Raw genomic sequence first — 25,282 nt, 5'->3', positions numbered from 1 at the left:
GCTCGTCCAAAAATTTTCATTAAAACTATGACTAAATCACATTGGTTTTAATGGATAAAACCAAAATGTATTACTGCAAATATGAAACTATTCAAAAACCATCTAAAGTTACGACAATCGCGACCACAACCCACCTTTGACTAAGACATAAGCAAAACTTTTATCGTAAAAATAAAAAGAGTCATAAACAAAATATGAGTCTCGAATACCGGCAACTCTTTCCCGCACCTGCTTTGAAACAAACTTTTGACACAACCGTTGCCAACAATTTTCCGGAAAAATAATTGCACGTTTATCCTCTTGAGGGCATTAATTTCCCTTCACCCGCAATTCGAGCAGGAAAACAACCCAATTAGTACATTACTTCCTACTCAAATACAGATCTGTCTTTATTTACGGCCAAACTCCACCACAAGCTACAATGCGACACGCGAGTTTTGTGTTTAGCTTATTCGACAATGCAATGTATTTATTAACGGGCATTTTATATGCAAATTGAATTATTCAAATGTCTTAGCAATAATTAACTAAACCATCATTTTCATTTTTCAGCCACTACTGTCCCACTGCAGGGCAAATGCCTCCCTTCCCTTTTTCCACTCTTTGCGATTTAACGCTGCTACAGGCCAAGACCTCATATACGCTTCCAATACGTCACGCCATCTCGTTCTGGGTCTTCCACAGCTTCGTCTTGCGTTTGGCGTCCACTTAGTAGTGGTCTTTGCCCACAGCTCGTTTGACATGCGACAGACGTGTTCGGCCCAGTTCCATTTTAAGCTCGCGGCTTTATGGCCAACGTCAACGATTTGTGTTTTGGAGCGCAGTATGCTATTTCGCACGCGGTCTGACAGATTTACTCCCAAGATTCTGCGCTCCATGCCTCGCTGACACACCCCTAATGCGAACTTCTGACGATTCGTCAAAGACCAAATTTGAGCACCGTAAGTAAGGACGGGGAGAATGCGCATGTCCATGAGCTTTCTTTCAAGGGATAGTGGTAATTTTCCCTTCATCAGGTCTTTCATTGACCAAAAACTTCTACAGGCATTTTCCGTGCGTTTTGCACGGAAAATGTTTTACCTATCTTGCCTGTTCGACAGAGACTATTTGGCCAAGGCAAATGTACTCCTGGACGTACTCAATCGTCGAACCTCCCACACTCACACTGTGTTGCGTGCTGTTAGTCATAACCTTGGTCTTCGACATATTCATCCTCAGTCCGACCCCGAAATTGCGTTTTTAAGTCGGTTGATCATTTCACCAAGCTCTGCTGGAGAAGAGGAGAATAACACGATATCGTTGGCGAAACGGAGATTGGTTAGTCTTTTATCTCCTATCACAATTACCTTCTCCTTCCAGCTGTCAGCTAATTGCTTGAAATCATCAAAAAATAAAAAAATCTGAGTTAGCCCAGTATTTAAGGACCAACAAATTAAGACACAAAGGAAAAAAACGACCGTGACCATCACTTGGGTAATTATAGTATTTACTATGGTAATATAGAGTTCGATCACTTAAAAAAGCATGTATATGTATGTAACTATAATGTGGAGAGTGATGCCACAAATTGCTGTGTAATTTAATAATGTCAGTGGGTATGGAAAGTTGGTGGCCAATTCTTAAAGAATTACCTTTGGAGTTAATTCGCCAACATTAACTATGGTCGACCTGTAATTATTAGAGCTGAATTAATAAAAGCGCTCAGCGGTCGAATGTACTACTTTTCTACGTCAAAAGGAAATTATACTGTAGCATGTACTGTGGGGTTGCCCTTTGAAATTTTCCCCTTTATCTCGTCCCCGACGGGACAACGTCTTATATTTTTCTTATTTATAACACTCAGAAGAATTATTATTTCGGAATCGTTTAAGTCCTTGCTACGCTTGTAATCCCGCGAGTTGAGATTAAAATGTTCTCCCACCGCTAATTAAAAGGGTAACTTTTTTAAGGAAATGATTAATCGGGACAGTTTCTTTGTTTACACTGAATTAAGGTACGCTCATATTTCTTATGGTCTTTTCTTTGTTCGTTTCAGTATCGGAGATTAAGGTGACATAATTTTAGTAAATTTGAAGTACATACTTTAGAAATGTAAGTAATTACAATTAAATGATCGCATGTTAACTATCTCCGTGGCCGAAGGATCACCATAGTGGCCTGCCAGATTCGATTCCTAGGCCGAAAGAAATATTTGTATGGCTTACATTTATTTCTCTCGTGAGTTTGGGTGTAATTTGTAGTTCTCTGTGTCCATATCACCCGCGTATCAGGGTTACCCTAATGCGAGACTATGAGTGTGTGCGGTATTTATTATTTCATAAGTTCTTATTCGCAGACACTACATACATTATTTTGTGTGTTGAAAATAGCATCATTTGAGATATTGTTTTACAAAAACGATGTCTGACTTATGCTATAATTAAATTGGAGCGGCAGTTATGTTGTGAAATAAATCAGTCTTACTAACGGCAAACATAAACTCATACATGTGCTTTTTATTATATCTCACTCATTTATATATTACAACGACATAATCGTAGTCCCACATTAATTCTGGGAAGCCAATTATCTGTTTCCATTAAAGTATATGAAATAAAAGCTTATGTTCGTTATAACAAGGTGGTTCGGTAGCATATCTAATAGTCGTTATTTAACTTTGAATATTTTTTAGTATAGCAGTAGAGCTCCTTGTGAAAGAGTTTGTCCAGGGAAGTACTGCCACCTTACCTACTTCTGCCGCCAAGCAGTAGCGTGAACATTACTGTGTTTCGGTTTTGTAGGGTAAGATTGCTGGTCAAATTAGAGGCACATGGGACTTGTCACCTTATGTGTCAGAGTGACAGGCGCAATGGCGGTGTCTCTTAGATCTTTGCGATTTAAAGCTCTGAGTGGCATTGCAACTGCTATGGACAGGCGTGTCGCTTAATACCAGGGGCACCACTTGTTTGTCCCGTATGTCAAAAAAATATTATTCAAATTAGTAGCCGATGGAGCTGTGGATCAAATATAAACAATGTTATGTAAAATTATTTAATTTTGCATCCGCAATTGCTACAAAACTTGCAAGCAGTCATGTTGGGAGTCGAAGAAACAAGTTTGAATCCAGAGAAGTTGAAAATGATATATCGACTTAAAAGGTTGTAAGTGCATGTAAACCTTAAGACAGCAAGAAGCAGAATAAAAGGCAACGGGAGCGATTAGCTCGGGGCTCCGTCGAGTGCCTCCACGCACTCGCGTGGTCACGATTTATTGTCCATCTACAACCGTTAACACAATCGTATAATACTATTTTCCTGACTCTAATTCTAAAGCCTCTAAAGCCTAATTTCCCAGAACCTTCATTTAAATGGGTGAAACAATAAATTTGCAAGTTCCTCTCAACACGGTGAAGTCTGAACTATTTAAGGAAGATGCTTGTCTAGATCTAGAACCAGTTTACATCGGAAATGATTGGAAACTGTTCACAATAGTTACACAAGGATCGCTTTATTGGGTATCTATGCGTCTAACGTTGAAACAAAAGTTTAATAGTAGTTGGATACTTCATAAGTGCGCTCGTTAGCAAAACCATTCTCATGAGCCATTATTTCTTAGGCAATTCACAATGCAAAAATAATAAAAACGATGCGCAATAAATGTAGCACTAAACAAACTTTCCTATTAATATTACGTCTTGAATTAATGGATGACTATTAAAATGTACCATATAACAATGTATGAAATAACAAGAATGCTTTGAATTTAGAGTCATCCTAAGTAAGCATATATGGCTACCATAAAGGCGAATTATGCTTATAAAACTACTGGGAACAATTTTTAAGCAAACCACTATACCATTCGAGCATCGGTATCATGCAAGCAGTCAGAGCTCTGAATGTATAAATTGTGGTAAAGGCCGTCATTTACAACAACAAATACTTACTTCCCTTTTTATTTAAAAATTGCGTGATCTTTTTAATGTTATTACTAATAATTATTTTTATTATTTGTACGAGAAATATCAAGTTAGAAAATTGTTAAATATGTTCTATAAACTATTTTTCCTACGATGATAGTATATCCCAGTCACCCTTTGAACATAATGTTAACATGACGGCATTTAAACCGCATTTATGCAATCAAAAAGTATACAAATTGTTCTTTACATATGTCCGCTTATATTTTCCGTGGCAGCGTTTCCGGAGTGCATATATCATCGGACGATATCATTAAGACATCAAAACGTTGGGGGAAGGTAACACACCTTACTCTGCTATAATTCAGGAAATCATATATTTTCTTCAAATACGTTTTATGCTGGAATTATTGCTTCATTTGGGCTATTCACATGACGTGAGTCAAGTAACTGTATTTCTTTGCAATCATTTGTATAACGCTCCTCCCGAGTTGGCATAAAAAAGATCGTAATTGTTTGTTGGTCGAATGAATTTAATAAACAATGTATATGCATTTACTGAGATTTTTTGTAAAATAACTCCACTATTTTTGTTATGATTATGAATACAAAGATCGAACACACAGAAAAACTTTTTTTCGTCGACCCGAAGTGGTTATTGAGAAGGTTATTCAAAAATCTCTCACGAGACGTCACTAGTGGCGACGAATATCGAAAGCCAGTACAAAGATCTATAACAAAAACGTTTTTCACATAGATGAAAACACCGGGTCGACGGAAAATAAAAGAAAAAAATTGTGAGTGTGCGATCTTTGTATTTATAATTAAAATGTATATGCATTTCTCAAGCAGTTCTTAATCACTGTGATGTGACAAATAACACAAATTTGTAATAATGATTTAGAAACTAGAAGACCTTTTTTTCTGATACCAAGTGACGGAACGAACAAGCCGTGCTCCTGGTGGTAAGGGACACGCCTGTCCATAGCAGTTGCAGTGTCACTCCGAACTTTAAATTGCTAAGATCTGAGGGCACTGCCACTGCGCCCTGCACCCTGAGACATAAGTCGACAAGTCTTATGTGTCTGTAATATTACCAGCACCCTTCAAAACTGAAACTCAGTAATGCTCATACGAGTATTACTGCTTGGCGGCAGAAATAGGTAATGTGGCACTACTTTCGCTGAACGAGCTTTTTCACAAGGCTACTGCTACCAAATATACCATATACTAATCAGATTCTTTAATTACTAAAACGCAAGTTGTTTACACCGACTTTGACAAGAACATGAACAACATTTGAAATTAAAAACGCACGTCAATCATAACATACTTTTTTGTAATTTATCGACAAATTAGCACATACAATGCGTTGCAATAATTCAATCAGCGAAAATTACTAATTAAACTCTTGCAAAGTATTCGTACGATTTGTATTATCTGGTAACTGCGCTTGACTGGCTTAAAAAATATATAATGGAACACTTAAAAAAACTCCGTACACATGATGTGAATGAAGTTTCATACTAAAAAAATGTCTTTTTATTCTGTTGAGTGTCACTTATTGAACAGCAATTGTTTCGGACGAATATCGGACGAAGAACAGGAGTAGACCTCCAAGCACGGTATGCTGAAGGCGCTGACTCGATTCGGTCCGAATCGAAAGATTTTTTCTTAGTGTTCAACCTTTGTATTAATAATTACAACAAACTAGTGGAGTAATTTCACAAAAAAAAATAGTTGAACAGTCATTGTAGTAAAAATTCGTGATATTCAATCAAATTCATATGTAAAACAATCTGATTAAACTAAAGTCTTTAAAGTAAAAAAGGTACAAACCATGACCCTATTAATATATTCTCTAATAAATACATTTAAAAAAATAACACATTGCAAGTCGCACAATCCGAGCAAGATAATGAGAGCACTGAATTGAAGGAAATAAATAAACCTAAGAGTTTGAAAAATTAAAGAATCGTTCCAATTCATTTTCTATGCAAAATAATTCCACTAATCCAGCATAATTGTTTGTGCTTTATAAACCTGCGCTTTGAATTAACATAAAGAAGTAAGTACCCATCAATTGACACGAAAAGCCAATATACAGTTATATTATGAAACAGCCGGTAATTAAATGAAAGTAGTATCAGCATAAAATTCTGATTGATAGGTAGATAAATTGGCAAGTGAGAATATGCATGTTGATAAATTGGTAAGTGGGAATATGCACAAAATATATATGTCAAATATCATCAATTTAAATTTAAATTAAAGGCACATTAAAGATATACGGTCTTAATTATATTAATACAAAGATCGAACCTAAGAAAAATTCCTTCGATCTGGCTGGATACGAATCAGCTCCTTCAGCATACCGTGCCGATCCAAGGTACTTTTCTTAGTGTTCCATCTTTGTATAAATAATTATAACAAACTAGTGGAGTAATTTCACAAAAATTATTGAATATCATGGTAGTGACATCGAAACATCGTGATATTCAATTAACTTAATAGTATACGGTCATTTACGGTCATCAATAAAGGCATTTAAAAGCATACGGTCATTTGACATTAGACATGTTGGCGTTAACGGTAATTTTTAAGAACAAATAAAAAATATCTACCTAGTCTTAGAAATCAAAATTCTAAGACAATATTTTTTTTATTTTTACCATGGATTTTACTTTCTAAAGGTGTGAATTGAATTCAAAAAATAACGAAATTAGTAGCAATAGAGCTCCTTGTGAAAGAGTTCGTCCGGGGAAGTAAAGCCCTGCTATACCTACCGCCAAACAGTAATATGACCATTACTGCGTTCCGATTTTGAAGAGTAAATGTGCTGGTGAAACTACAGCACATGGGACTTTTTAATTTAAGTCACAAGGTGACGGGCGTTGTGGCAGTGCCCCTCAGATCTTTGCGATTTACAGCAAGCAATTGCAACTGTTATGGATAGGCGTGTCGCTTACCACCAGCGCAGAATTATTCGTCCCGTCCTTTAAAATCTTGAAACAAAAACATATCTTAACCTTTTGCGTATTTTCTATTAATTGTTAGGGAAGAGAAGAACTGAGAATTCCGATTGGTAGATAAAACGGCAATTGTACCGAATTGCATATAGAAAAAACATGCAACCGAGATAAGGAGTTACACGGTTGAGTGAGTCGTGGTAACCGACTAATTGCATTTCCTACAGTGTTACAAACTTACAGTACTATTACTACACTGCATAACGAGTGCGCTATTGTAATTATTTTGCTCGTTGGTGCCTTTGTTTATTCATAATCGATTATGAAGCAGTGGGGGTTTCTTTTGACGCTTATTGATTACTTGTTACTAAGACTTCTACTGTTTCTTTTTGTTGTTATATTACTTAGGAGAATAATAAAAGAATTACCAATGTACGAACAAAACAAACTTTCTGAAAAGTGTAGGTATATTCCAATTTCCTTTCTTCCATAAAATCAAATTTGAGTTTTATTTGCCGCTACCTCGCTATGAATTTGTCATAGTTTCAATATGTCAGTCTAAACATTAGAAAGCGATATTTCGACAGAGTCGATCTATTGTATTAAGGTAGGTATTATTAAACGTGATCATGGGATTATTTTATACACTTTCACAATTTTATATTCATTTATTTTAATAAAGAGATTGCTTATTCATTTGTTGATTTTCATTTCACACTTATACCAATGTACTACAAGACCACTTAGTTAACGAAATTTGCAAATAGTACAACAGAACACATAGTAAAACAGACAATAAATCAGACAGTACTTATGAATAGTACATATAGTATGTGAGAAACATCCGTAGCAGACAAGATGACTCCACGCTATCTCGACTTACGGAAGTTGAATTACCATATCTAAGTATTCCTTGGACAAACATCTGCCGTCACTAGAGTTGGAACTTTGTCACCGTAACACGCCCTGCACTCCTACATAGTAATGCTACTGTTTGTGCACCAAGATTAATTTGAAACGGGTGCAAGTGCAGTGAAAAGAGATGTTATTGTGTAACAGTTATCTAAGATAGTTATGAATGAAGATAATTATAGATATATATATAATAGTAGCCACAAACAGTTCGTAATAACTAAGTGGTGAGGTAAAACCATTCAAGGAAGCATTACCTCTAACACAATTTTACTATAAAGTAACTAAATTACTATCTACATATATTCAAGTAATTTTATATCAATTCATATGTGATTTGTGTCAATTTCCTTTCTTTGACCTGATCGGGATGCTTTCTCAACGTATCGCATTGCAACAAAGGTAACAGATTTATAAGACATCAAAAATATTACACCTACTAATAAATTTTCAAATAAAGTGCGGCTTCTCTGTCTCAAACAAACATTGATTAGTGTGGGGACAAACAACTATTAGTACAAGGGTATTATTCATAAATTTCCCATATAGATGATAAGGCTGGATCAGGCCACCGGGAGCGCAGGATGTGTAAGTACGGAGGTAATCTTGTTTGCTGAACCATGGGGTATATGTTTAAGCCTTATTACTGGTTTGAGATACTGTACTTTTAGTGCATGTGAAGGTAGTAAGAGTTACGAACCCTACGTCCACCTATATCTACGTATAAGTAGACACTAAATACATACTTTGAAACATGGATTTTGTTCACCGTAAAGGCTGGTGTCCATCTCATATTCTTTCTTTCTGAAGTATTTTTATATAGTATTTCGTAACAGAACGAGAGTGAACAAATGCTCATAGCATTCGTCGGTTACATAGCAATGCTCCGATTAAAACAGTTCGGTCGAACGAGTGCGAATTCAGTGGAACAAAAACAACAAATTCTTTTTAACTCTTCACGATTTATGAGTTTATCGACCATGGTATGTCAACGATCGATGAACTTGTGCAAGTACGTTCTAACTAGTGATGTTTACACGCGATCTATTGCTAGAATCGCATAATACAGTTGATGTGTACGATGACAATAGAGACATCTGATTCGTAACAATGCATATGTATAGGAATTTTAATTGGAAATATGAGCAATGTTGCGTTGTTTGGATTCAACGCTTCTATCTAGTCTTCGCTAGATCGCGATATGTATGCTTTATGGTCAACGATTTCCATTCGTAACGATGTGCAATTATCTGTAAGTTTTATGTAAAAAATGGAAAAGATAGCCAGCGATTTATTGCCTATTTGATATCTTGTTCGATTTCAACTTTAAATATGTAATAGAGCGGTAAAAAAGTATTTAGATATATTTGTAGGCATCGACAGACAGCTTAAATAAAACAATATCTCAGTAAATTTTCCTCTCAGAATCAATACGAAATATCTTGAAGGGAAAATTTTAAAACGAAATTAACAACCAGTCAATTACATCCCCTGCAAAACAAAATGAGCTATGCCCGTTATAAAAAAATTGAAAGCCAAGGGTTGCCGGTTGAATTTCTTTCCTGGTCTGTTCATTTATTTAATTAATCACATTCTTACGATTGGGGCTGCATCCGAATGTCCGGTAAATATTTCGCGTTCCTTCACAATGTCTATTGAAAATTAAAATGAGAGTTCCGTGTTGTTATTCAAATCCAATTTAGTTTACAATTTTTTCTAGTTGCAGGTGAAATTTCGAGATACAAAATTACGTCACTCCTATCTCACAATGGCAAGTAGAAACACTGGATTTGCTTAATACGGTCCTATAACATCTCCTATTACGATGGTACCATCATAACTGTCTAGCAACCTATACTGCACATAGTGAAATTACTGTATTAATTGTAAAATTAAAAATAATATTGTAGAAGGGGTGGTATTACCAGTCACTTTGCAACAATCTTGCTTGTAATTATGTTAGTCTGGCAAAATAAGGGTGCGCTATATAGACCTTCCAAAATTTTGAAAGGCACACAATAAAAACTCAACTTTTATTCATTGGTTTGTTTAGAAACGACACATGTAATATTACATTGTATTATATATTATTAACGAATACTTATTATTACATGCTTCAAAATCTTGGGTTAAATTGGGTTACACACAGAGGAAACATTATTGAAATACTTCTACTAGTAGTCATGAAAAGAAGTGACCATGTCAATCGAAATTATCGATGGAAGCGACAACATTCTGTCATATCGATCCGAGTAATTCCGACGTGTCCAATCGATTCGCAGCTCTACGCCCGCCCAGTGTTAAAAACATGCACGAAAATAGAACGAAAAAATAAAAAAGTGCAAAATCATATCGCTGTTACATCTCGAATGGTTCTTTTTTATTTCAATTTTCGAGGGTTCGCTAAACGTTTGAAGCGAACTCTATTATTCGGTTCCCGTTCCGATGTGACGTAAGCATATTCGGCACTCAACAGCCGTTTGTTATTAAATGTAATAATGTATATCATAACGTATTCATATCTAGTATCTCAATGGATATGCCAATTTCATTACTTTGTGTTCGCGAGATTAATACTCTGTTGCTTTTTATATTTTTTCTGGCAGATGGCGTGAGCATTAAAGCGTATCATTTTAAATTGGTGGTTTACAAAGTAGTGGGTACAATATTTTCACATTTCAAACTGTAAGTTTACGAACTTTTTGTTATGAAGACCTAAACATAATTATATAAACCCTTATTAGATATAAAATTATATGATATTATGCTTAACTTCGTTATAAAAAAGTATCCTGTTGTACTAGTATTTACTCCAGCACAGGTAAAATCCAATAAAGTCACGCACAATTTCTAGGCACGTAATAAGCAAAGAAATAATCTAGTATGCTTACCACAAAAACGATTTATTATTCCTTTCTTAACATCGCATTACGTCAGTTTCTATTTACCTCAAAATGTTTCATTTGCATAACAGCTTTTTTTACCGCTATTACTATTTACGTTAATATTTTGATTCGCCGTAGCGGGGTCGCACGCACAGAAAGCATAAAGACAATCTGTAGTGGTGGCCATTTATGTAAATAAATCCACGATACGGCGCTATTATGAAAATGTCGACGAAACAGGAGTGGCCTGCGTATTTACATTTTTATTTGGGTGTGGTTTTGTCCAGGACATAATTTGATTCATTCATAGTCGACGCTGAGGCTTACGTGTGTTATTACCGAAATTAATCTGTTTTAAGTTTTGATTTTAATCAAAAGTTATAATAATTAAAATTCGCATCTCAAAAAGAGGATATAAAAACTTAATAACGATTCCTGTTCGTTTAATCAACAAAACATCAGAAAGCAATAAGCTCTATTAAAGAGTCCGATAGAATTTCTCATTTCATTCGTCTTAAGTCGTCAGAAACAAAGTGCGGCCGTCGTCGGCGGTGTTATTAACGCGTCTAAATAATTACAGAGCACATCAATCAGAGGGCATATGCAGATAGAGCGTTTTGTGCGAGTCAGCGCACTCGGCCCACTGTGCAACCCTTTCTTTGATATCTATAATGATATTTCAAATGAAATTATTAATATGCTTACTTAAAAAGTAGACGTAGAGATGTGAAACTTGTAATGTCGATTTTTTTAAACATTATTACAATTTAAGTAGTTTACTAAGCACAACATTTTAGACGGGACACTACTCGTCCTTAATACAAACCTTTACATTGTTGTGTGCGATGTATAAAGTTTTCGCTGCAAACTGTAAGCTCTATGAAAATCATAAAGCTGTTAGATAGTTACATATTATTTTCGTAGACTTCACAATTTGGATCATTGAATACACCTCTTAATGTGCAATAAATATATATAGATATATTTATAAAACCGGTTTCTCCTCGGTACTATATAGTGATGTTTTATTTTTTTTTTAAACCGAAACGGCAGCGAGGAGGGCTTTCCTCGGCACACAATGATAGGCACATTTCGGCTAGAACGCCTCAAATTGACCGCAATTAAAAGAACAATGACTAGTTTCAATTCCTCAAACTTAATTTCCTCCGGTGCAAACGTGTAGCTAACCGTAATATAACGCTCTTTTAAATAAATTAGCCTAACCCTCCACGTTTTACTTCAGTGAATTTTTAGTAAATTATACACAAAAATCCCTACGCTAACAGTAATAATAAATTAATTCTGTATTTTTATCTCAGATTTTGTCAATCACAACTTCATGTTCGTAGAATATAGTAGATAATATAGCAGAACTCCTTGTCAAAGAGTTCTTGCAATCTCAGGGTGACGGGCGCAGTGGCAGTGTTCCACGGATCTTTGTTATTTAAAGCTCTGAATGGCACGGCAACTGTTATGGACAGCCGTGTCGCTTAGCACCAAGAGCACGACTTGTTCGTTCCGTTGTCTAATATCATAAAAAAATATAGAATATCTTTATATATTATTTAACAACGAAAAAATCCATTTACAAACAATCTAACCTTTCAAAACCAAATACGTGAGCATTAAGATTACAAAACCGATCAGCTGTCTATTGTGGCAACGAAAATAATAATTAGTCTTTTGGCCGCAACAGAGAGTCGTGGACCCACTGGGCTATTGGGCACGCGTCGATATTTTGACTGACATCTTCACTCATCACCACATTACCACATCACAAACTTAAACGCCGATCGCTTTTACTGCACAATTTTTATTTTAAACCTTATTTCGTACTCATAGAGCCAAGCTATTGTGCACTATGATATCAAAGGCATAAAATTATACTGGTTATTAATGTTACTTGTCTTTGAAAGTAAGTCTAATTAAGTTTTTTAAGACTATTGAAATTTGTTACTGATTGACAGATGGCGCTAGCGGCAATTCAGAATAGATAAGTTACTTTAAACTATTTTTTTTATGATTTAATCTAGTTATTGTTTGTTACGAACAATTAATTTCTTAAAAAAATCTTTTTTAATGTCTTAGGTAATAATTTACAATTTAAATTAGTTATTCGAATTTATGTATCACAGTTGAATTGTACAAGCTAAATGAAGTGCATAACCTTGTCAATTTCTATTACCGCTTTACATTTTTTCTGTCTGTAACGTTGCTAAATAAATAAAAGCGGCCTTGTCACGAACCAGCTTCGTATGCAATGCCACGTCTCATCACGTCAAGGATTGAATTCGCTATCAGCTCACCGACGGGTCTACGCCTGACGTAAACGCTACGAGTTTTATCAAAAATGTACACAGTTTAGTGCTAATCGTAAAAACTGAGTCGCCAGCACGACCCGTGAGAGCAATAGCACGGGAATCATAAAGAATCCATCAACATCAGCGCAACACCGATCACGAAATCCGCCATCAATCATAAACATCAGAAAGGATTAAAATCTACGTTGCACCTTCCGAAGCTCGAGTACCCTTGTTTTTCTCAACCCGTAAATACTGTGGGGCGTAAGTATGGCCGGGGGGCGGCAAATATTATCGGGGGGAGACAAGGGTGTACCTCTGTCGGGAGGGGGCACTATCCCTTATCGCGAGCGTTACCCTCGCTGGCGTCGGCCGCTAGACCGCCAAAATGTGGGGCAAATCGATTCCTCTGCCCCATTTTTGTGCATCTGGACCGGTATCGATTTTTCACTCGTTTTCACGTGGCATTGATTGTTTCCTTCCTATTTCTGTTTCTACAACGTTTAAAAAGAATAAAAATTGTGTTTATCAGTTTAGTGTTTTTCCGGTCACCCCGGTCAATAAAGACGCAGTTTCTATTCTGTCTTTTGTGTTGCCTGTTAAGTATTTTATTCGTGTGTATTCAAAAAAAAGAATATTTTGTATTATATTTAACAATAAAAATATACGACGGATCGGGTACGTTGATTAGGCCATATAAAAATTTAAAACAATGTTTAAAGTACTTAAACACATTGTAATTATCGCACGTGTCTCCAGAGGAATTAAATATTTTATATCCATTGTAAATTAACTTTAATCGGAGTGCTTCGGTGCTCGGATAGCTTTTGCCGCCCAACTTACAACACTTGTGGTACTATTTTGTTGCTAGTCTTCATATGTGCCTTTTTGTAACGGCCGTCTGAAGGTTTCGTTATTACCTATTAAAGACACTCACTTTATAAAACTATTTAACCACAACTTCACACAACTTTGTTACTATTAATTATAAAATTATAATTAACATTAAGGTACAAATATATACACAATATATTGAATCCGAATAATCGGAATCTTCATGATTTAATGACAAATAAAACAAATAACCTCAGGGTAATAAAACGCAATTTACTATCTTTTAGCCGACAACCTCCGTCGTACATTTGATACTCGCCTACTAAGTTTTTTATCGATTCGCTTTTAAATTGTTGCGAATGTTTTATTGGCTTTTATTATAAACCGTATATCAGGGTTTAACGAGCCTTCTAGACGGCTCTTAAGTAGCCCTTATCTTGTTTCGTTGCTTTGTAACCGCTCCGATTTGGTTGCGAGTCAGTGCTAACTCCAATTTTACACTCCCTTGCGATATTTATGCAACCATAAGTTATAAAATAATACGATGCAATATATACGTCATTTTTACTCTATTTCTACGTCATTATGTTCCTTGAATTCAAGCTTGCACTTGCAAAGCAAGCGATCTCATATACGCTGTTTCTATAAATAATTTCAATTTTACAACGACCGGTAAATTGTTAAACGTCCTATAGTTTATATGCGTGTAGCTTTGTACATTTTAATACACTCACGGCGTCATGAATTATCAGAATAAACTAATATAACTGAAATACGGTTTGACTTAGTATTTATATGTTTATAATAATTTAATGGTATTGATATTGTTTTTTTAACGTTACTTTAGTTATTGTATCATGTACCTATTTAGGTCGGCAGGAAGAAATTTGTTTTAGATTACTAAAATTATTAAAATATAAAATTATTAAAGCAGAACCTTTTGTTTGTAGAATGAATTTGTGATAAGCAGCATATAAGAAAATCTGAGGGGTAATATTTGGCATACTTTGTATGATAATATAAATTAGGTAGGACATAAATAAGTTTAAATTACAGTCTGTAACTGAAACATTTGTTATAAATGATTGTGTACAATAGCAAGCACCTTAATTAATTTTTAACGATTCAATATGTAGAGTGAGCATATCATGGGAAAAGTGTGCAAAACACCTAGAGTATCATATAATAGACTAATTGTGCGAATGTGTTTCTTCTGACTGTAGAACATAATTACTTCATCTTGTCACGGTATAAGTTAATTTTTTAACGGCTTATGTTGTTTCGAATAACTATTGGCCTGTTTTGATTTCTTAACGACAGTTGTTACATTTACATTCATAATATATTAAATTATTCTTCTCTGACTTATTTAGGAGTGGTTTGTTACCTAACAGTGTGACATGAGATGATAAAGTAGAAAGTTATTATGAATGTATTATTGTCAAGTGTTCTTGATATTTTATCACCATGATCATCATTTATACGCTCCACTGCTGGACACGGGTCTGCTCTCGGGTGAGGGTTTAGGCAATAGACCGCCACGCTGATCCAACGCGGGTTGGGTACTGCACATTTTCCGAAGGTTATGAACTTTCTTCGGCGTGCAGGTTTCATCACGACGTTTTGCTTCACCGAAAAGATCATGGTAAATTTCAAATTAAATTTCACATATAAATTCCGAAAAACTCGGGGGTGCGAGGCAGAATTCGAACCCACGGCCTCTGCTTGACAAACCGTAGATCAAAACAAATGCTTTTAATTAAATAAAGCTGCACAGAGAAACAATTCGGAATATACCTTTCAATCGTGTTGGCTTCATCGCGTTTTAATTTAGCTGGCAATTAGTAAGCGTGTTTCATTCACACAGGCGTGCTTGCCGAGGATCTAACATAGCGTGGAGTACAGAACTTGGCGCAAAAACTGCTCTGCTGCATTTCCGTCGCCTATTGTCTTGATCTAATCTGCATTGGATTAATAGCTCTGTGTGCGGTGCCTGTATCTAACGCTGGAAAAACTACAGACGTGGGATATACACAGGTGTCGATTGTGTGACTAATGAGAAATTTATGGATAAGATAACCTAACTACAATAGGATGTCCCTTTTTATCAATAAGCGGTAGAGTTGTACCAATATCGTTTTACTCCAATATTTATGTTTCATTTGAATTGAGAACGTTTATGTAAAAAGAATTTCCAAATAAGTATTATTAAAGTGCATAATCTTAAAAAACACTTGGCTGTCTAAAATGTATTTAATATAATTTCGTTTGAGCCTGAAGTGTAAAGAGTGTTAGTATATGGCACCTTTTTATTCAACGCTTCCAGTGAAATCGATGACGGTACTTTCTACACTGCGCCAATTAATCCATCATTTTCTCGCGCCGTTTATACGTCTGTAACAGTTCATCTCATGATAAACGGCAATGACTTCTTCTTGGCTTAATTAAATATGATTAGAGCTCAACACATGGTGAGCCGCAATTATAAGACGTTACAACGGCTACTGGCGCTCCGCTCTGAGCTACACGACATGCGATAGTTTCCATCAACCATTCAATAACTAACACGGAAGCGAAATGCTAATTAAATTCGCTCGTTATTACATTGTCGCCTGCTTTTTCTGTCACTTTTTTTGTTGACCGTAACCGTGCGATGGAAACTTTAAAAGGTGCACGTACCTATATTTTTCTCGTAACCACATGGAACGTCGTCGTGACGCGTGCAGACGTCACGCACCCGATTTCCCAAGTGGTAGAGTTTTGTGGGAAGAAAAAGCACGTTCCGAATCCATTCAAATCCACAGTCATGAATGAATCGAATGCGAATGAGATGGGGAGATGTCCGGGTACGAAGGGCGAAAGAGAGACAATTTCAATAGTACGTGAAACGGAAATAGAGGCCGAGATAATTCCGTCTAGCCGGAGGGATTCCCTCGTGTCACTTGTGTGCGTTTTTCGGTTTGTACGAAGGATTCGAATTGTCGGTGTGCGTCTGAATTGCCGACAGTGCACTCGCGTATAGGGTCCTTTATCGTGTCGGCTCGGCTTCTTTCCGTCTAAACGTTCCCCAGCTACTTGTTGATCAATCGTAATAAATTGCCTCCATGATATTCCCATTGTGGAACAGTTTGTCGCTTTACTGCCTTTGAGGAAATTGCGTTTCCTTCAGCCACTTGGCTTTATTTTGTTGTTTCCGCCTGTGAATGAACGACTTATGAATAGAATTGTTTCATTCAAGCTGTTACTTGGTGGTATTGTTGATTTTGGTGTATTTTGTAACCTTTTGTTTTTACATTACAGTAAATCATTTAAGTAATCAACTAATCAATAAATATTTATATATTTGTACAATGCTCAACAGATGATTTCTTGTTCTAATTTACTCAGAGTAATTTTTAGTTATTCTATAATCATTTGTATTTACAAATGTTTTTCGTTTATGTACGTGTAGTTACACAAGCGAAAAACATTTATTAACACAAATAGTTCCTGTGTTGAAGCCTCAATACTAAGAAATCTAGAAAGAAATAAAATATGCGTGGGTATCTGTGGCTCCGATTGCCAATAGAGCACGCAGCCATGCGCACCTGCAAGAATAGCTAATAGCTAAGTCCTTTACTATTACATTTATGACATATGATAAAATTGTTGCACTATACATTTTTGAATAAAACAAAATGAAATAATAAAAATTTCGATTTATATCTAAACTTAGAATGACTGTAGTATATAAAAACAAAAAAGAATATGAAATAAGTGACGTAGTGGGTTTAAACATTAAACACATGAAAGTTTTTAAGCCGCGATTGAAATTTTTGTCCACAATAGTAAATATTTACCTATTCATTTTCACTAACAGCTCAGTGTTTACATTCGCATTTCTTTTATTAAGCAGCAAATAATCTTTAGTGGTAGAAGATGGGCTTTGGCACCAAGTGTTTGAGACGCTGCATTGCGGCCGCACGTCTTGGCTTCATATTTCAATGAGAACCACAGCTTGGACCAACGCCAGTCGCTTTCCTAACCTCCACTACCATTCATGACGGTATTACCTTTGTATATGTTCGTAGCAATCTAACATAACATCGAAGTTATTTAAAGTTACAATACAACTTAATTAGATTTCGAATGCTTTTGTCTTGCAGGGTAATTTTCAGGTTAGTTTTCTCTACTTGTAATTTCGGTGGCAATTTTTATATTTAAATGTTCCAGAATATTGTGATGAAGTATTAATTAATATTCGTGTGTAGTATTCTCAAATATTATTGCATATTTCACGATAATATACAAAATAATTAAAAAATAAGAGATTCCATCGAAATTAGGTAAAGAAAAGTAAACTGAAAATGATCCATCTTAAAAAATATGCTTAAAAATAAACCTAAATATTTACAATTACAAAAATAAACTCAGTAACATTTTTACATGGGTATTTAGATACTAAATATTATTTCAGAAGTTAGTTGGATCTTTTTGCTTCGTATTACTTTTTTACTTAGAGGATGGAAAAAATAAAGGAAAGAATCTGCCCTATCTATGGAATAAACGTACCTACCTAAACCAAAAATGTATGGCTTGAATGTTGAAACTGTTTTCTATGTTTGCAAATTTGTATAGTTTGCTGTAATCAAGGTATGATTAATACTAGGTTATTATTACTAGGCAAGTAATGAGCCATTTTAATCAAAATTAAATATAAAGTTATATACCAATAAATGTAACGATGGAATTGCACTATCTTGTAATCTAGTTACATTCAAAGTTCTATTAAAATTTGACTTCAAAATGGAGCGAACAAACGAAGGTGGTATTTGACCCAATGTTTATGTTCGGCAGTCCTATAATTTCCAACCATACTTTCTTTCTTTTTTCATATGTAGGTAAATTTTAAAAGTAATAATACAGAAATAATAAAAACCTCGTAGTGAATTGTTTTCATAACAGAACATCGATAATATGTCTGTTTTCTAGAACAACAGTATCTCAAAATAATCGTTATCAACAATCATCAAAATATACTACAGGCAAATATGCAATCTAAAGTAACCAAAGCAAAATTCGGCAAGATTTATAAATAAACTACTTAAATGAGTCTAATTACATAAGATATTTGGGCTATTATGTATGTATGATTATAGACTATGATTTATAGGTTGAAAAATTACAGATTAATGTAACATTCGGTTGATTTCCGATTTTCTACTGCCGCACCCCTTAACGCTGCAGCGACGCATTTTTATCAATACTTAATTGTTCGCACTGTCAATATTTTTGTCCATTTCATTACAATTCATGCCAATAATTCACCTAAACATTTGGCCAAACATTGGTTTTGACATTTGATGTACTACCTTTGACAACCGGAAACGGTTATCAAAGGGTACTACAAAAATAGCAAAATGAGAAGAGTTGGCATTAAAGATGACGTTACGTATTTTCGATTCCCGTGCGTCATATACATATAACGTCTGATTTATATAACATGTCCTTTTGTTTCCATAGTCTAAGCTTTTTTATTATACTAACTGACAGGAAGAACAAGTCGTGAGCCTGGTGTTAAGCGACACGCCTATCCTTAGCAGTTGCAGTGCCACTCAGAGCTTTAAATTGCAAAGATCTGATAAGTTGACAAGTACCTGTAATTTCACCAGCACCCTTACCCTTCACAACCGAAACACAGTAATGCTCACATTATTGCTTGGCGGCAGAAATAGATAAGATGGGGCAGTACTTCCCTGAACGAACTCTTTCACAAAGAACTCTACTGCTATTATAATGTTCTTCATTTGTTGTCTTTCATCCAACAAAACCTTAAAAGAAAAATAACCCAGATGTCGTTCCTTAAACATTGTAGCAGGATACCCTGGCAAAGTTACTTTCAAAATCATCCGTCAAACATCATCATCGTTTGTAAGCTGAGCATGAAAATGGTTCGGAAGTTCCGTCGCACCTACCGGCTCTACAAAGGTAATGGGCCAGTTATTTCAGTGCTTGTTTATTTACAAAATATCACTCCGTTTGAAGGCGGACCATCAGAATGAGCCATAAAGCTTCAAATTCCATAAAAAGTCGTGTTAATGACCTCCGTAATTGAACTCCTCTCTTTGTAGCAGAGACAATGGACGGAACCCTTTGCTGCCACTGATTAGAAAAAAGTTTAAATTCAATAGAAGACTTTGTAATTGAAAATCTGATATCTCCTAATTAATTTACCTATTGTTGTTTTTTTTACCTTGGACCATATTTGAAAAATGACTTCGCCTTTAACCGCCAAATCTTCATATTTTCGTACTGCAAAGTTTATTATGAATTTTAAAACATCTATCAAATCGAATGCTCAGTTTTTCGCGATTGTTATGAAATGAAACTATTATTTCAGATCTAATTTTTTAAATTACGTTACTTTATTATAAATTTTTTTTAAATGTAACCCAAGCGTCACGGCCGGAATGATCTTCTGTAATTATTATGTGATTCGGCTTCAAACTTTAAAAGTACTGCTATACTTCAATTCAAAACAATTGAAGACTAATGATGCAGGCAGTATTAAAGAACTTGTATTAATAAAAGAGTTAAGGGAGTGATGCCACCCCATACGTTATTCCGTTCTCGACCGTAACCCGATCCGCATTTATCTGCCAGCGAGCAATTATTGAAGCGTGAAAAGGAACGTCCTCCTATTATTTACAAGGCATTTTGTTATGCGGGCGACCCGTTATTGAAAAATATCGCATTTCCTAGTGCTACCAAAAGCGACATCCCTTATTAATATCTTTAATATTATTCATTTGCATTAAAGGCTCTTTTAGTAACAGCTTGCGAGACAGATTTTAAATAAAACATAATTTTTATTAAGTGCCATTTTAACGTAGTAGGTATTTCTTGTCTTTTTTTTCTTTTTTGTTTCATTTAATTACAAGCAAAAAGTTTACAAAAAATTGTTTCTATTTAAAAACAGCGAATAAAAACCATTAAAAGATTTATGTATCGCAGCCGTCACATGCATCAGATGTCTAACAAAAGAATTAATATGTAATACTTATGCGCAAATTCGCTACTTAAAACTATTAAATTTCACAATTTTACAAATGTATTGAAATTGTTTTACATAAAAATGTAAAACAATTTCAAAATCAATCGAATCAATGTCAAAAATGAGAACGTCTCTTGGCAATTTATTAAGCAGTAAAGGTAACATGTGTCTCCAGTCACGCTTTCCATGGTTGTTATTGTATGGAGGAATAACATACCTTGGCAGGTAATTTAGATTACGCAGCTTACCAATTCTTGTCATTTGTTTTAACATGGCTATTTTATCTATTTCATCACAAATTATGGATATATTTATTTTACTATGTATATCCAAGTTTCTACAGTACCTAAACAAGTTGTTCAGATCGTTTCTATATTCTAATATTTGTTATTGTCATTTGTTTTATAGCACATCTACTTTGGTTTAGTATGCTATGTTGTTTAAACCGGTGGGTCATGGCCCCGTCAATGTTTCTTATACCTACAGTTTAGTAAACTACCATAAGTAGCCCTAAATTCTGTTTCTATATAAAAAAAAAACCTAAAATACCTAATTATGACAACAGAATGCATTTCCTCTGCAACCCGTCACAAGATTATTAAACATCTTTAAAAACTTTACCACTCTTCAAATATTGATAAACCATGTCAGGAACAAAAAAGGAACGGATAAAACATGATATTTGTACAAAAGCAACAAGGTTTGGAGGATTCGGCGGAGTCGTAATGGTGGAAACGTGTCAATACAGATTACTTTGATTCATCGCCCGACGGGCCTCGTCAGTCCTTTTTTATACCGTCTCCAGTTAATTCATAAGAACTGCTTACATCGGAAATTGTTAAAGTTTTCAAGGTTAAAAACTTTGGTTTGTTTGGAATAATTCTAAATTACTTACATTGTCTATTAACCACTTTTGTATAGGCATCTCAGATTATAAGAGACTTTTCTTTTTAAAAATGTATACGCCTACTAAAACGTTGATTCATATTTCCATAAAATTGTCTTACTAGAGCGTGATGACGATACCAGGTAAATAAATAACAAAATTATTTCATCAAACTCAAACAACTTGAGTCACAGAAGCATGAGGTGTCAAAGGACTGAGCGGCCTAATCGTGACAAGTATTTTTGCTCACCGATAAACAAACATCTTAAATATTACAGACACAAAGCGTCAATACGAGCCAGAAATTAAACTTTACGCCTCCCAAACGTATATTTTTAACCGACATTACATTTTTTAAATCGCGTTCAACAACTTCCAGCAATACAACTCTATATAGGCCTACTCGAACGAGCGGTGTGCGCTCCCACAACAAAACAAGATTTTTTAATCTAACTTTAGCGTTTGTAAAAATTACTATTTAAAAATTTAAGCCCCAGCCGCTAATTAACAGAGATTTAACCCTTCCGTCGCCGAAGCTCGCTTTAATATTTAACCCAGTGGAAATATTTGGCGCGTATTAAAATGTGAAAAATTAATGCGGCGTTTGGGCGTTTGCGCGTAGGGCGCCTGCCCGTAAATTGCATCCGCTTGCCATATACTGCTCACCAGCAGCTACCTACCACTATTTCCTGGCCCATTTTATTATTCTGCTCGTGAAAAACTTTCTTTTCTTTCAACCATACATTATTTTCAAGGAACATCGATAAGACGACTTGTATACGACTCTACACGTCACTTATGAAATTAGACACATAATTGAACGTGCAATTTTTATATAAATATGTTGTTTTGGTATACATTATACATTTTAATTTTTTCAGGTAGGTATTTAACGAATTAACTGTAGTGAAGTTTATTGACTTAGGTATTTTCTTTGCATACGTACATTTTAGTTTTTCTAGTTTCACAAACAAAAACAAGCAAAATAATAATAATAATCAACAAGGAGATAATCAAATAACAAAAATAACAACTAAACTTTACAGTAAACCAACGCCGTCGTTACCGTTGACTGGATTCAAGTTGTAGACCCGCAACTTGCCACTACTTATTACAAGAGTTTAAATTATAAAGTAATTACATCAATGTAGAACAGCAGTGGGACGCATTTGACGGGTGGCTGATTAACACACTGAACAAACGTACCTTGCCGTGGTGCAGTCCCGGTACAGCACGTCGAAGTCCTTGCAGGAGAGCAACTTGCAGCGGTTGACGCCAGGCTGGATGGCGCCGAGCCCGCGCAGAATGCGCACCTGTTCCACATTGCACACCAGCGGCACTATGTCCAGTCTTTTTAGCTTCGTATACACTGTGTGCAGTCCACCGACTAAGTGCTTAAGAAACAGTTCGAACGCCTGCGGTAAGCATAGCATCGTGTCGCCTTGGATGATGAACGCCGCCACCTTCTGTCCGCGATAGTCGACCAACTTGCACTCGTTCGCTGAAGGGTCGGATGTCGAGATGGGTGGCGGGCTGCTGTAGCGCGGTGGGCCATGGTGATGGGCCGCCGCCATTAGCTCAAGGGGTGAGTGGTGCATCATCTGCAGCGACCCCAGCAGGCCAAGGCCAGGCGGCGGCAGCGGCAGTCGTGGCGCCAGCAGCTGCGGCGGGCTAAGCGCGCGCGCTGGCGACGCCGTTTTCACCCTCGGTGAGCCCCCAGAGGAGCCGCTCACTTCGCTCGCGGTCGACGCTGAGTCCACGGCGGACTCCATGTTCGAAAGATTAAGCTACGCGCGCATCACACGCCCGTCGCGCGCGCTGTTCCGCGCAACAATAAATAAAAAGCCGGAGTGAAACGAGGGCGCGGCCGCGTGCGCGCGCCCGCCCAGGCCGCGCCGTCTCATTGGCCGGCCGCTGCTGCAAGTTTAATTCGATTGGATAACGACGTCGCCACGGAGTCTCCGCCCTTTTTTCCGTTGCGTTGCGAGCGTGCGAAGAAACGTTCCTGTTTCTTTTGGGTGTTGTGTGGTGCGGTCGCGCGCCGGGGGTGTATTGATAAGAATGTCACCGGCAATCAATATGAGCCGGGATGCCGCCGCGGAAACATTGCGTGTCTATACCCGGCATACATTTTCTCCGAATTCTATTCCTGGCTATTGAAAACCAAACTCAATTACTTAAATGCAAAACGTACAAATCTAGTTAATTATTCTTAGAGCGTCGTATTTTTCCCCTTTACTGGAAAAGTAGCTTAATTTGGGGGCATTTGTAGGTAATTAGTTACACTTATAAACAGTAATTGTGAATGAGAATCGCATTTCAGCTAGCGGAACGGTGAGGGCGGGAGCGGAAGCGGACACGAGCGCGGTTATAGGTGCTCACCATCGTTTGCCGCTGACAGCTTTCAGCGCACTGTCGTTTAGTAAAACCTTACAAGGGCGGCGTGACAAACTAATATTAGATGGATCATTTACCTAATACTTACGTATCCATTATTGCCAAGCGCCAAAATATAATTTATTTCATTTCATCGGATTACTAAAATATTAAAAAACGTAGGTACTATAGGTGGCCTAATTGATAAATAGCAATCTATTCAAGGTTACTTTCGGTTAAAAGGTCAATAGTAGGCACCTATCAATGAATCAAGTTAGATGAAGAGCGAAATAAATGTTAAAAATTTTCAGTTTGGCAATGTACCTATATTTCGCACATGAAACCAATTAATACCTACTGTCGTAATTCAAAATTGTGGAATTGTAAAAACAAGATTTGTAAGTGGTAAAAATTGCTGACTGAAATCAATAAATATCTATATGTTCTCTTTTATAAACGGATTGCAAAATATTACGTATAAATAACAATACCTATATAAGTGTTTTCTTAATTCCATATTTTTGAGTAGTGACAGTTTTTGGTTTCATGTGCGGTTTATAAATCAAAGATAGTGCCTCTCTTCTTTCCAATTTTACGAAGTTCAGATATAATGGCAAAAATTCTATCTTTTCATAGAAACATTGTTAAGACATTTAACGTCAAATTAATTTTTTAGTAAAACTAAGAATATTAATAGCCATAATTTACTCATCAAGTTAAAGTTTAAAGTCCCCATTTTAAAGTGAATAATAATACTCAATTATAGGTACGCGTGTATACTTCTAATGCGTAATTAATAATAAACATTACAAAGTAATTACTCCAAAGTATTTCATTTACTTGAATGTAGTTAGAGAAGCAACTACAGTCTATAAAGTTTCAGACGATCTGATCCTTCGTTGTAGCCGTCTAATAAATAACTAATTCAACAAATTAATAACGAAAATTACCTCTTTCTCTTATCACATAGCACTCAAATTTCGGTCCTGTTACATCACGATAAAGTTTGAAGATACGATTAAAACTGCTAGTAACCATTACATATAGGTAATGCAATGTGTGACATACTTTTTCATTTCTCAAGACACTCATCACAATACAAAGGGTTGAAAGTATCGAAACAAAAGCGATCGCGATGCTTCAACAACTTTGCAACTGCCGAAAGCCACTTGAATAGGTTTCGTCTTAAAAT

The 25,282-nt window shown here is 35.9% G+C and overlaps 1 protein-coding gene across 5 annotated transcripts in view; it reads right to left on the bottom strand.

Moving 5' to 3' along the window:
- The window catches only part of LOC113226904 (dachshund homolog 2), a 162,212-nt gene extending 138,929 nt beyond the window's left edge, over nucleotides 1–23,283 (bottom strand). For all 5 annotated transcript variants that reach the window (XM_026459705.1, XM_026459706.1, XM_026459707.1 and 2 more), the window contains exon 1: nucleotides 22,921–23,283. In XM_026459705.1, coding sequence (XP_026315490.1) covers nucleotides 22,921–23,147 — 227 coding nt within the window. In that variant the 5' untranslated portion in view covers nucleotides 23,148–23,283. The remainder of the gene's footprint in view (nucleotides 1–22,920) is intronic.
- Between the last annotated feature and the right edge of the window lie 1,999 nt (nucleotides 23,284–25,282).

Source organism: Hyposmocoma kahamanoa, unplaced genomic scaffold (genome assembly GCF_003589595.1).
Source record: "Hyposmocoma kahamanoa isolate Upper Pololo Valley unplaced genomic scaffold, ASM358959v1 202, whole genome shotgun sequence".
Classification (NCBI taxonomy): Eukaryota; Metazoa; Arthropoda; class Insecta; order Lepidoptera; family Cosmopterigidae; genus Hyposmocoma; species Hyposmocoma kahamanoa.
Note: the sequence above shows the minus strand (reverse complement) of the source record. Positions and strands in the feature narration are given on the sequence as shown.